A 14,779-nucleotide genomic window follows, 5' to 3' on the forward strand; every position below is an offset into this window, starting at 1 on the left:
AATTATTTTCAGATAACTGTTCATACAGTGTTCCCCAAAAAATTTGAGTGCAATTTTCATGCACACATAAGATACAATTTACATCTACAATGTGTATGTAGGATTTAATATAGGTGTACTAACAAACAATTTTATTTACAATGGAAGAGTTTTTAAAAAGATGAATTATAAACAAAATATCATCCAAAATTATACTAAACATTATTACATATTTTTTTTTTATGCTTAAAACAAGAATTTGGATAATGAATGACATGGAGCTGGAGTTCTGAAAGGGACATTCAAAATTGATGCCATCCAATACTATAAGATTTCAGAAAAAAATTAACATTGGTTTATTACAATTAAGTGTCAACTGAATATTTGTTTTCATGAACTTGCTGGTGGTTATTGTACTTCAGAAAAAAAATTGATGCTTGTCTTAAATATTGTGGATTGTTTGTCAATTATGATACAAATCACATTTACACCAGTCATATTTGACATTAGAATGATTGAAAAATTGATATACAATAATGTAGAACAGGATGAATTAAATATGTACGAGTCCTCTCTGGAAGCAGTACTAAGGCTGATGTTTGATGAATGATTATGTATTCACACTGCGTCTAGGTTATTTCAGCATCACAAGTATCTGTAAGTCACAGCAACAGAGGCATGTAAGCGCAGGTATTGATTGTATTGCCCACCAGACTAAGCATTATGAGGCATGTGAGCATAGCAGCTTGGCTACAACCAGTCATGAATTTATTATCTTGTGATTATACAGCAGATGGATTGGTTGCGTATAATATAAACCTCCAATAACATGTAGAAACATAGACTGGTGCCTTTGAATGGCTTTCCAAAGAAAGTGCACATTAGGAATTGTGTATTATGAATATTTTTCAATGGTTCATACTGAGTAGACAGTTTGTCATACTGTACCCGGTAAAGATTATTTAAGATTTGGTGATGCTTTGAATATGTGCAACCTCGAAGACTTTGTCAGCATTTTCTTTAGTAATTTGTCTTTTGCATGTTTTTCATTCTCCTTCGTTTGCTAATTAGATACTTGTCCTTCTTGTGCCTTTGTTTTTTTGTCTTTTGACTGTTTTGCTTTTAAAATTGTTTTCCGGGTTGATCTGTCTGTGTATTCTAATCTGTGTTCTATAATTTTGGGGTCGTTTTTCTTCAGTGATTTATTTTGTGTTCACTGACTTTTTTTTTTTTACGCTAACGTGGTTTATAATTATTATAGTTTTTGGTCAGACACATCATTATTGATGACAGTTTTTACAAACTTTTGTCTAGACCAGGACAATTTTTTTAAACAGATCTTTTATTATTGTTATTTATTTTTTTTTTTATAGATAATTGATTATTTTATAAATAGAAACAAAGGCTGAAAATTAGCAGTGATTTCACCCTTTCAGTATCCCACAAAACTGTAACCATTGGTCCCAGAGAGTGTTCCATTAATCATCCATAGTAGATGGATTATTACATGACATACATGAATGAATGAATGAATGAATACCGGTATTACTCAATGAGTCATTGTGACATGGATATCGTTGCTGAACTTGATGTCATATCCAAAAATTTAAAATTTCTATAAAAACTAGATGAAAAAATGAATTTATAAAGAATTCTTCTCCTACTTGTACATTTGTTTCAGATGTCAAGAATGGTGTACATTGTACAACTTACCGGTAGCTCTGATTTTGAGACCAGGACAAGGGTTTCGATCAATCATTGATTTTAAACTGTGGTATACATCAGCCTATTGGCCCAATTGAGTTCATTTTTATGTGGAGGTTTGCTTTTTCACAAAATTTTTATAGAACATTCTCTAGATAATTAGTGGTCTACCTCTCCTGTTTCTACTGGGATTTTAGATAGAACTGTTTGTGGATCATTCAACAGAATGTTGTTCATTCAAAAGACAAGTCAACCAGTGAAAAATAGGGAAATAGTCAAGCTCACAAAGAAAATGGGGTGCCGTAGGACATGTAGGAAGACTAAATTTTCATGTTACATGTACCAGGTACGCTCATAAAAGTCCCAAGTGACGGACAGAATCTTCCCTTTTAACCAGTCACACGTCAATTCATTGTTGACAGTGTTATACATGTACGTGTACATGTGTATGTAAAGAGAAGTAAGGTTACTGCTTCGTTAGAAGATACTTCTACCATCAGCATATAGAACCAAGCCAGTTGTTTTTGAAATACCGGTACTATGTAAAACAAAATGAATAAAATGTGTGCTTGGCTGGTTTTAAATACCAACGGTATGTTTAAGACCGGTTTGGAGTCTGGGCGCTGATAATGACCCGAGCTGAGGCACATACTTATTCCCATTCATAAATACCTTTTCGATCAAACATTCAAGACAAGTTGAAAATATTAATGATTTTGTGCAACAAGTTTACTTCTTTTTTTTTAACCTCTGGCAGCAGCTTCTACATGTCACTTGGTGGTCGGTCGGTCTGTCTGGCCCCTGAAAATTGACCAAAACATTTGACCAAAATTAATTGACTAATTGACTATTATTTTATGCCGTCGTCATTAAATGCACTCTTGAAAGTTTTCGGAACACGGTTTTTGTTTCGATGGATGCGTATATTTTGCATCTGTCCCCGGAAATTGAACAAAATACGCACCCTAAGTTTCCTAAAAATAGGTCTACCAAATAGAAATTAGAAAAAGCAAACAAAATAAATTTAATACTAACAATTCTGAAAGATGTTTATGACAAGTTTGTAAATGGTGGCAAAATATGTGCAGTAATGTTATGATCACATGGTATTTTGTGAAGTGGTTGGACGGTATCCAGAAGAAGGAAATGTCCCCAAAATCAGGCGGATCCAGGCCCCTCCCCCCCCCCCCAGCTCTGTCAACTTTTTTTTTCCTATTCATAAAAAACAATGCTAACCCCCCCCCCCCCCCTCCCCCCTGCTCTAACACCCCAAAACAATGTTACTGGTATTATGCTTGTGCCCAAATATGGACGGAGCCTGCTGGGTTACGGGGGTATTTTTACACTATGCTGTAATATACATGTAGTGTTAATAAATGTAGGATTTCAACAGCGCCCCATTGAAAGTATGGTACAAGCCCATCCCTCCCCCCCCCCCCCACCCCCCTCTTCAACCAATATAAAGGGTAAAAGAGACCAAATTTTATAGGAGTCCAAATTTCATGTGTCACTGGGAAAGTGTTTTGGACCAGCCAGCTGGTGGTGTATCAACCATCTAAGACTGGCCACGTGACGGGATCTCGATCAATAGGAATGGGTAAACTGTCTTAGGCATTTATGAATATTAATTAAAGTGGACTCATTGTCCTGAAATCGCCAAAATTTGTATGTTCAAGATTGTTTACTTATCCTATTTCAAAGGTCTAGTTGAAAGAAAACTAACATGTACCAGTAATGTGACACTGTTCCTGAAAAAAAGACGAAAAACCAACCAGTTGTTTACTTCTGACACAGTGGACATTTTGTGGTGTACACATGCATATTTCCAGCCATAAATATAAGTCTCCTTCTTGAACGTTGTCCCCAGCTTCTGTTTCCATGATGTCAGATGATTCAATGTACGGTACACGTCTAGTGTGTGAGCACATACTGTACAAGTACACAAACAGCCAATTTTTAAAGGATGGTTGTGTGGAAGTTTATCTTCTACTATGCTCTGTCCAATTCATATCATTTTGTTTAAAACACGTCTTTGTAACCCAATTGGCTGTTTTCCAGGATGCAGTGGGCGAAGAGCAAAGGTCCTAGCAGAGGACACTTGGGTACTCCACAAGAGATAGATTTTAAAATTAGACAGACATTAGAGAGCGCAACCTCCATCAAGGCTGCACAATTCCTTGCCATATTGTCAGTACACCCAAAAGAAATACTTGCATAAGGCCCGTAAACGTGGCGTCAATAACAACGCCATGTTCCAGTGTCGCGTAAAAACACTCTAAATTCTCACACAGCCCGTACAATGTGAACGAGCACAACTTTGATTTCTGAAGTCACTGCTGGTACTCTGAGTCATGTACGCGTGAAATGGTACCAACCAACCAACGCCGATGAAAACATAACCTCCTTAGTGGAAGTAACAACGAGTATTATGCAAATTGCTTTAATATTTTTTCAAGATAGGAATGTAAGTTACCACTATTATGTGATCTGAAGTAAACTTTACTAAGTAAAACTGTTTGGAAAACTACCTCAACACTTTTCCAACTTTTCGAGCAGAAGTTCCATGCTTGTTTGGCAAAAAGTTAACTTGTGTGGAGGTTTTTCCTGACTTTAAAAAGTATTTGAATTGCCAAATTCTAGAATCATCACTTAACTTTCTAGTAACAGAGCTGAAAATACCCACTCGTAATCTGGACTGCTGTATTTTCAGAAAAATATCATCAGTACAGTTCTTTCTGCGATATATGACATTGACTGAACTAGACCGTTGTTATAGTGGTTTTTGAAGATGCATATTGTGTTTGACCAAGTCTAATGTATATCTGATGAACAGATGTTCAGTTCATCTTTCTTCAAAAGTAGTTTTCATGTACCGTACATTTACTGTCTAATAAGCGCTTTCACGGTACTATGCGCCATCTTGTTCGCAGGGCAAAAAGAACCCATGTTGCTACATGTACATGTAGATGCCGACGCATTTTGGAATGAATGCATGATGACTTGGAAGTGCAAAAATTTTCAATGCATACACAGCATTGTGTCTAACTTTGCCCTGTAAGCAATATGGCGCATATTACCATGAAATTACTTATTGACATTTACAGTACATGTACTTGCTTTAACGTTATCATATGAACACCTTTTTTTAAACTTCTAATTGCATTTTGTTTGGTTTAGGGGTATTTTTTGGCACTCGTCTTCATGTGAATCGTCCGGCATTTTCATGAAGGGACGAATTGGGCCACGGGGTGTTGAACAGTGGTTTTGAGAAAAACAAGTTTAAGTTGGTCACCTTTTGAAATAAATATTTTGACTACTTTTGGAGCACATGCTGACTACTTTTTGATACATAGGCCCCTATAGTGAGCTGAGATCTTAAACTTCAAAGATGTACCAATTACAGTATAATAGAACAATTAATTGTGGACTACATGTAATTAATATCCATAGAGATTTGTCTGTTCTTGAAAACTCAAAATCCCACAACCCTGTTGCTTTGGCAAATTGCCAATACTTAAAATCACACACGCACGTTGTTTTGCCCTTCGCGCACGCTCTATTCATCTCTTCGTGAAAACTTAAATTCCACACGCGCTTTGTTTTTGCCCCATAGAACAACTTGATAGAGTTTGAATTTGTCTCTTCGTGAAAACTCAAAATACGATTTGGGTGAAATTTTCCCTACATTGATTGTCATTTTTTCATGGATTTAAACTGATTTTGACCAAAAAGACTTCGCCAAAACTTTCGTTGCTGTTCATTCAACCGATTTCGGCTGGAAAAAGAATTTTGAAAAAAAAAATGGTTTTTTTTTTTTTTACTAATTCATCCCTTCGTGAAAACGCTGACAATATGTAGGCCTACTTCTGGTCTAGTATTTGACCTGCATTTACTCCCCCTTCACTCTAGTAATTTAGATTTAAACCTGAAGTTCTACTCTGAATGACGTGGTCGAACTACAGGTGGAAGTTGATCAGCGTGAAATCGCCAACTATGAAGGATGCTACAAATTTACCAAATATCTTGAGATACTTTACAAAAAACACACAAAAAAACACAAATACACAAAAGAGAGACTTCAGTTCATGTATATGTAACTTTCTTGTAATTATTTTTAAAAAAAACCAACGATTTAATATTTCATGGTCATTAAATAAACAGGCCTGTAAAAAAGTTCACAATACACATTATAAGGTAAGAATAAATGCAAGACAAATATCTGGTATATATACTTGTGTAGCATGAAACTTAAAGTACTATTGTGACCTCACTCCATTCAGCAAACCGTTGATTCTTTTTAAGAATTTACATTCAACTGCGCTCATCTTACCTGAGCATTACTACATACATGTATATGTATTATTCCGTTGAGGACGCTAACCATTCGCTAAGATTGTATTTCCCACAGTACACAGTACCTTATGGGCCTGCCATTAATAATAATTATAATTTGGGAGGCTTATCATCCTTACTCGCAGCTGAATAGTTGAATGGCGAAGGAGGCGGCTACAACGTGGTCAAGCCGCTGGCATGTACAGGCGCAGGCTCGTCTGGCAGCCAGCCTCATCGACCCATATATGACCACGGAGCACGGACTGAGATCGAAGTGTTTGAATTTTTTTAGAGGGAGGAAAACCGGAGGGCCTGTAAAAAAAAAACCTGTGGCACAGGAGAGAACTCTACTCACATGGCATGTATGGTCCGCGGGCAGGATTCGAACCAGGGCCACAGTGGTGAGGGGTGAGTGCTTTACGCACAAGCCAGCCATGCCACCCATACTTCCTCTTTTTTTTCTTAGCGCACTATGGGAAAGACTTGATTTCATTAGCTCTCGAATTTGCTCATATGTCTGATCATTTCAAGTCTTTCTCCAGCCATTCCTTTGCTAAATTCATGGTTTCATTGTACTATTAGAAGTCCTGTCTGTTTGTTTCTACAATTTGGTGAGCTTTGGTGACATTTTGGTTGGTTGTCGGTACCATTCCAGCTGACATGCTTGGTTCCACCTTTCGCTGTCTTGACAGCTCACTTCAGGAATTTCTCAGCGAACCCACCAGGCGTTAGGCCTACCAGGCGTGGTTCTATGGTATTATTAAATTTTCTGGAGCGGGCAGGATTCTAAAAGTTAACAAAATGGCATTTATTGTGTTTTGGAAACAAAGTAGTAAGTAGTACAACGTTGTAACTAGACATTAATTTTTTATGTTAAGTTTTAAGACTGCTTTTAGTAATTGTATAGCCTTTAGTCAAGTCCCACGCGCCTATACATGTACCTAGACCATCCGGACACGTAATGCATCCAGGATGCTGGCACGTAAAAAGACTAGCGGCCTTTACTATCTCGTGGAACTAATCGCTTATTCATTTATTCACGTAATATAAATCAAGCAATATAAACCAATCATCTAAGGGTGGTTTGCGGTTACCAGCAACAGTACACGCGCCATGTCGCGCGTGCTGTCTGGTGCCAGACGACGGCTGATTTACGTTAGTAATTCTGCATTTTCATTGGTAAATTCACAACGGGTAATGCATTATGCATGTCTACCAAATCGGTAAACAAATGTAAAGAAAAACATAAGCGTTCTCAACGAGATGGTAAAGGCCCTCGCGGCTTCGCCGCTTGGCTAGTCTGTTTACGTGTCAGCTTTTCCATGTTTCATAAAACGTGAAAGTTGGAACATTTGAGTTTGCATGGAGATCTCTGTTTAGCACTTGGACTATCATGTAAATCTCATTTACTGAAATGTTTTCATTCCCTTACATATCAAGAAGTACGTGAATTTCATGTACACATTGCAATTGTATCTTTGCACATTTTACTGTGAATGTAAGTTTGCAGTGCATAGGGCAATGAGCATACATGTACATCCTATGATACTGATTAGTATGCTGTCTTGTTTGATCTTTAGATGAACCGCCCGATGCAAGTCAAGCCAGCCGACAGTGAAAGCAGAGGAGGTTTGTAGTCTAATGGTCCATTATCACTTCATACATGTAGCAAGGCATTACATTGTCATAAATACTTACATGCATGTTTTTCCCCGCAGAACCGAAAGGTTGAAACTGTGCGGTAGTACAAATATGTACATATGCACATGTTTAAATCAGGGTTCAGGGGTGAATCCAACTTTGGCTCGGGGGGGGGGGGGGGGGGGGGGGGGGGAGGGGGCGGTCAGGTGTAGGTGTGAACGGGTGCTGATGGCACATCTCTGCTAGTGGGGTCCAATTTTGAAAAATAAATATCTCCTTCATTCTGGGGCATATTAAGAGAATTTTTATATTTCTTCAACCCCAATTATGGATTTTCTATGAGCCGGACCTTTGAAATATATGGCTTTACTTATATGAAGAAAAATATTACCTCTTTGCAATTAATATGATGATTTTTAACCACATACAGAAACTCAAGGTGTTCAAGTCACTGTAGATACTATTTTGGGTGTGGGTGCAAACCAATGCCTTACTATCTCAAATAGTTGGGCACTCGCCATAATGGCCAGTGTGTAATTTTTTTCAGGTGATCTCCAACTTGGGTTTCACACAATGCATTTAGGTATGTATGGGCTCCATGCACAAGTCCCCCTCAATGGTAAGAAAGGGAGAGTTGTGGGAAATCACTTGGAGCTAGACATTCGAACGCATTGCCGATGACTCCCGATGTCATCTTGTATCAAGCGATACTTTTTATAGCTCATGAACAAAATGAACAATCGTACCTACTTAATTTGTTGTGGGGTTGAAGTTGCCTGACCTTTACTTATAATGACACAGTTTTTGACTTGGAGATAGCATTTGACGTCACATTATACATGTAGGTGCATATTTGGAAGGCCTACATGTACGGTATATCTACATAACTGCAGGTCCAATTGGGTTGATACTTGGTATGTACCTACATTTTAAACCGGGATGTGTTACTGATGAAAATCGTAATGACTTCATGATGGTGTCATCGCATGACAAGTCGTCACATTAAATGTGCATTTTTCTAAGGCCAATACCTCCAGAGCTATAGGTCCGATTTGGTTGCAACTTGGTATGTACTAGACTGGGATGTGTTATAGATGAATTCTTAAGTGATCATGATGACGTCATTACACGTCATGTGACGTCACACTAAAAAAAATTTTTCCTATGGCCTATATCTGCAGAACTACAGGTCCAATTTGGTTGTAACTTTGGTATGTACATGTACCTAAGCTGGGATGTGTTGTAGATGAAAATTGAAGTGACGTCATAATGACATCATCACATGTCATGTGACATCACATTAAAGGTGCATTTTTCTATGGCCTATATCCGTGCACAACTATTTGTTCTGATCACTCTGAATTTTACTACTGCACATGTACGTCCTGTCAGTCTAGATAGCATGACATTGAAATACACATGTACAATAACAAAATGCCAAAACAGCCATGTGTTCGTCCACAAACATAAGTCTAGTTACTCAATGATGTCATCATTACAAAAGATACATATAAATAGTATGTATCGATATAGTGACATCTTCACAACTTCAAACACTCTGAATTTGAAGAACCCAAGAATATGTGTTTTATAAAGTCCAAATTCCACCATGCTTCTGTTTAACATAGTGACTTCTTTATGAACGTAGCAGTATACATACACACAACCTTTAGTTGGTGTTGTTTGTGGAAATGTGAGTTAACATTTATTTGTTGTTTTGTTTTTCAGAGGACAGGAAGCTGTTTGTGGGTATGCTAAATAAACATCACTCTGATGAAGATGTGCGTGCAATGTTCAGCCGATTTGGCAAGATTGATGAGTGTACCGTTTTACGTGATGCTAATGGCGTCAGTCGAGGTTAGTGATTTGGTCGATTCCTGATCATTGTTAGTTTCTATAAAAAAATTCTTCTTTGTTAGTAGTTTTGGTGAAGGATGCAGAAACCGCTAGTGCAGTTTTCAGCTATATTGTTTATACATTGAATGTTCTACGCAACTGAATAAATCACAGATAGCATTATTAATACCGTACATAAGTATGTATAAAAAGACAGGGAAAAAAAATTCTCCCAAGAGAATCGCAACAGAAACCATATCACAGAAACACCGACTCAGCACGTCTCAGGGAGTTTTTGCTCTCTTTTTTTGGTGGCCTAAAATATTCAATTTGCAGAGGTAAAATTTTTAGATGAAACTTTTACTAATATGAAAGGTTGTAAATCTTTGACATGTAAAATATTAAAGCTTATGGACACCATTTGCAAACATTCAAAAATGAAACCAAAACCTATCATAACATATCCTATACTTAACTGTAAGTAACTAATAGGATAATGAATCCTGTGCGATCTCACGACCGGTATGCTGTCAGTTTTGAGAAAAGGAGTCGTCATCATTACCTAGCAATGGTGAGGACCAAACCATTGCGCTTTCAACGGAAACCTTCAACGTGTGTGCTTTGCGTCGAGAAAATGAAAATGTATTTTCACATTTTTTACAAAAAGTGTGATATCTATTGAGCTGAAAGTTAGACGGGTTAATACTTAAGTAATGTGTTTCAGATTTGTTGTGTTGTTCCTTGAATCGGAAAAACAAATGTACTTTTGCAACGCTGTCCATTTACCTTTCAATCGTACACATGGACACCTGTTTTAGAAAGACGTGCCATTCTGGGTGTTGAAAAAGGTTCGTACATGTAAATGATTCAGTATTTTATGTAACATTTCAGTTGCATTAAAAATTGATACATGTATGTACGTACAAGTTGTAAATGAAATAATCTACAAAAGCCATTGAAAGGAGTTTAAGAAATATGTCGTGGAGGGTACATTGTATGTTGCTGTGGTAAAAGATAAACCACCTTGAATATCTATGGTATTTTACACAGGGTGTGCATTCATCAAATTTAACTCAAGGAAGGAAGCATTGGCAGCCATTAATAACATCAACGGAACTGTGTCTATGCCTGTGAGTACTCAAAAAAATGTATATTCATATGTTGCAGTGACTTTGTTCAGGCCAGCTCGTCCTTCAGACACGACCTTAATGATCCGTAGTGGATGCTAGCACACTGTACATGTTTTTCTCTTTTTTTTGCACTAACGTCTTGGGTATCCAGCATGGAGAGTTTGAATTATATGCACTTTGTGTAGGGTGCATGCACTGCATTCATCTCAACTGGGCATAGCACCCAATGGCAACCCAACATTTTCCATGTATCTCTTGCTTAACTTCTGGCAATGACGATTGGAATTGTAAAAACTTTCCTTTTGTAGGTCAATGTATAATAACTTTGACAAGATACGTCAGTATCAACAACAATATTGACAATAGCAAATTCTACTCATGATTTTCAAAGACTAGTACATTTGCATATTACTTGTTTAATAGTGTCAAATTTAAAACATCTTTCAACAAATTGGTGCATATTACTTGCATATGATCTTCAATCCTGAAGGCACAGTGTTCCTCATTAAGAATAATTCTCTCAATTGACAGTCTAATTTCGCATGTGATGGCCACGCCCTGTCCATGCAGGATTCCCAAGTCATTTTGAAATTTCTTTCGTTCTGATGGTGCATGGCAGTTGCACAACTGAAAGTAGCCAGGATCAGATAATCTTTATGTTTTAACGAACATCAGTTGCAGGATCCGATCAAACAATTAAGGGATCTCTACTGGTATCTTGGGTCAAAGATGGATCAAGATTGCCACAGAACATCCTGTACGCCCTTTATGCCCTAAACATTTCCACTTCCCCGACATGACTTTTTGACCAATCACAGCCATGACTTGGCTAATGAAATGTCCGACAAAATGTGTGCACTAATTACGCATGACATGCGGGGCTTGAACTTGCAGTGTGGCACTGGAAAGGGGAGTGTGTTGACGCTCATGTGTGCAGTGGGTGGGGCTTAATAATGAATCGGTCTTTTGCTGGATCACATCCAGATAAAGGTCCCAAGAGTTCCTTTCTTTGGATTAAAAAAGATGTATACATGTACATTATATACCATATTGCAAGTAGAAGGGCCATCTGGCATGCATGGGCAGATAAGTCACTAGAAGCCATGGATCCCTGACTCTTCCTTTTTTTGTTAAATATGGCTTACCGGTACGTGTTCTTGGCAAATGGTGAAACAATATTCAAGGGATTTTGAGTTATCAAGTGATTCATGTTGATTGTACGAGAAGTGTGAATGGCAATACCTAAATCTAATGCCGTTGGAATATCTTGGCTTTTGCCTAATTTATCATGATTTTCCCAGGCCAACAAAGTGCCCGTCTCGCGGTTTTAAATGTGCCCCCTCGAGATGAAAACAAAACTGCCCCTCACACGCACACATGAAAGCATATGATCATGCAACAAATAAAATTGTCTTCTCCCTTGTAATGCAAAATTGCCCCTCAAAAACACAAGTACCCATCTCGCATTAACAAGATTGTGCACCTTCTCGAGATGGAAAACTACACCTGGAAAGCAAAAATACCCCTCTCGAAATAATAAAATTGTGCCCCTCTCAAATGATGGAAATTGGCCATCAAAAATAATAGTGTTTGATCGCAAAAAGTAAGTGTTCTTTCAGCAAAGTGAAAACAATTCTCATAGGGATGTATGTGAATTGTTTTCGTTTTGCTGAAAGAACACATACCGGTACCTTTTTTGTGATCCATGGACAGAACTTTAAAATGGTGTCTGTGTTCAAAATGCTGTAACTTGAAAAGTTCATGAGTGATTTGAATGATTCTTGTACTAATTTAAGAAAGCTCATTGATTGGGCTTTCATATCCCAGATTTTGAATGTGCTACAGGCAAAACTTCATTCAAAAATTGGTCCTGCTATTTGGAATGTGGTGTTGTTGTTTTTTACTCACCCTGTATTAATCATTTCGTTGGATGCACTACATGCTTTTCTGTTTATGTTTGTTCACATCCAAATGCCATCACTGTCCTCAAAGCATTCATTCAGTTTTTCCCACTCATTGCCTCACTCTGTAATACCTTGCCTGTATTTCCCCGGCATTATAATAGGAACCTTACAACTGATACTTGTACATGTACATTTGTATGTGTACGGGATACGTACAAGTACATGTATGTGGCTCGAGGAAAATTGTCAATTACATCAATATTTTGCAAAGTTGCATTTTTTCACCAGGCCTAGATCTCAACATGTTGATATTAGATAAACGTTGCAAATAGTGTACCTGATAAAGTAACCCTGCAAAATATTGATGTAATTAACAGTCGACTCTTTCCATGCAGCATTTGTCTTCTGAACTTGCATCATGCATCACTTCTAATCGTCCCTATTCTAATCGTCCCTATTCTTTCCCCTCTTTGTCTGTTTATGTAGCTGTCACATTGAGTTTTGAGTGGTCTTAATTTCTAGGGCTTTGTGATGAGCTATATTATTCCCCCCCCCCAAAAAAATCTCCCTGTTTAGAACTTAAAAACTAACCTTGAGTACAATACCACCAATTTGGGATGCAGTGAATGTTTTTGTGGACCGTTTTCCAGCAGAGATGACAGTTTAATGTTACAGTTGTTGCCTATTTCAGTGGCGCACCCAGGATTTGGTTGGGGGGGGGCTCACAATTTTTTTTCTCCAAATATTTCAGAAGTTTAAATTTTTTCAAAAAATGTTGCCCAAAATTGTTTGCCGCAGAAAAAAATTGTTTGTTTGTTTTGTTTGTTGGGGGGGGGGGGACTATTTTGACATTGGTGGCTCCACTTACACCCCTATTACATGTATACTACTCGAAAATGGGCCACATACATATCACCAAAGTCAAATCGTGGGACTAAAAGAAAAATTTACACAAAAAACAAAACAACAAAATGACAACCTCTTGGGGGGGGGTACCCCCCTGCCTTTTTGGTTTTTTTTTTTGGTTTTTTTTTACTGATATAAAAATCAAATGAGAAGATGGCAAATTGGTTGAATCTCTTCTGGAGGTGGACAGAGATCATTTGTGACAAGCTCATACACTATATGCTTTGGAATTATTTCTGTGTGATGTCTCTTTTAATGTCATTACTGATGGAATTGTACAATATGTATTAATTCACAAGTGCAATTTCAATCAAATGAAAGAATACAGTTTAGTACCTTGTTTTGTCTGCTTTAGTACCTCGAATGTGTAAGTGTGTATGAGTTGATTGGAAAGTCTCCTCTTTCCATTGATGGAGGAAAGGGAATTTCTTGACATTCAAATTTTCCAGTTTTAGTGTTTCTGACTCTGTTGGGCAGTTTTCTCTATAGCACATTGTTGATGAATATACCGGTACCACAGACAACTAGAGCTACAGCGTTTTTGAAGTTACAAATGCAGGAAACTATTTCACTGGACATTACCCATTTAAGTTGTTTATATTTTTAGGTCTGAACAGAAAAGAATCAAAAAATTATTAGATTGGAACCATATTTATACGTACAAGTTACCTCCGGTTCGATGAAGTCATCAGTTAAACATGTGGAAGCTGAATATTGATTTAGTTCAGACAGGATACAATCATGAATTGAAAAGAACTTCTGAACATACGAAGATTGCAATAAATGTATAAGTGTATGTTACTTTTATGTATCAATAACGCCTAAATTCCGGTTCGATGACGTCACCATTAGAAAGCCCAAGGTCAATATTATAGCTGATATCACTTTTTGTTCTACGAACATCTTCGTTAGACACGGATCAAATTATGAACTTGAGTAATTGTTAAAAAAGAAAGGAAACTGATCATTTCAAATTCTCCCTGCAATAACTTCCATTTTAATGACATCATGATCCTGAAACCTCCCAAAGTCAGTTGCGGTTGTCCAAAGAATATCTGTGGGCAATTTGGTAAAATTTTGACAAATGGTTTTAAATAAAAATGTTCAACTGTTTTTGGCGCACCACTATAGGATAGGACGCCGTGTTGGGTGATGATGTTATCATGTCGTTTTTGGTGTTTGGCATCTCTCACTTTTCCATCGTTTCCATCATTTGGTTGATTGTAGTAAGATGCTACTGTTTTCAAGTTCAATTCTCATTGCACCTCTAGTAACAAAGTTACCTCCAGTAATCCAAAGTATTGCCCGAAGCAATGTCTACCACATTACAAAAAATGAGAACGGTCC

At 37.4% G+C, this 14,779-nt stretch overlaps 1 protein-coding gene across 6 annotated transcripts in view; it reads left to right on the forward strand.

The window, feature by feature from the left end:
* LOC119740719 (CUGBP Elav-like family member 3) overlaps positions 1-14,779 on the forward strand; it is a 66,336-nt gene that overhangs the window by 9,550 nt on the left and 42,007 nt on the right. For all 6 annotated transcript variants that reach the window (XM_038216108.1, XM_038216103.1, XM_038216106.1 and 3 more), the window contains exons 3-5: positions 7,596-7,644; positions 9,385-9,513; positions 10,543-10,622. In XM_038216108.1, the coding sequence (XP_038072036.1) occupies positions 7,596-7,644; positions 9,385-9,513; positions 10,543-10,622 (258 nt within the window). The remainder of the gene's footprint in view (positions 1-7,595; positions 7,645-9,384; positions 9,514-10,542; positions 10,623-14,779) is intronic.

This window comes from Patiria miniata, unplaced genomic scaffold, assembly GCF_015706575.1.
Source record: "Patiria miniata isolate m_02_andy unplaced genomic scaffold, ASM1570657v1 HiC_scaffold_5, whole genome shotgun sequence".
In the NCBI taxonomy this organism is placed as follows: Eukaryota; Metazoa; Echinodermata; class Asteroidea; order Valvatida; family Asterinidae; genus Patiria; species Patiria miniata.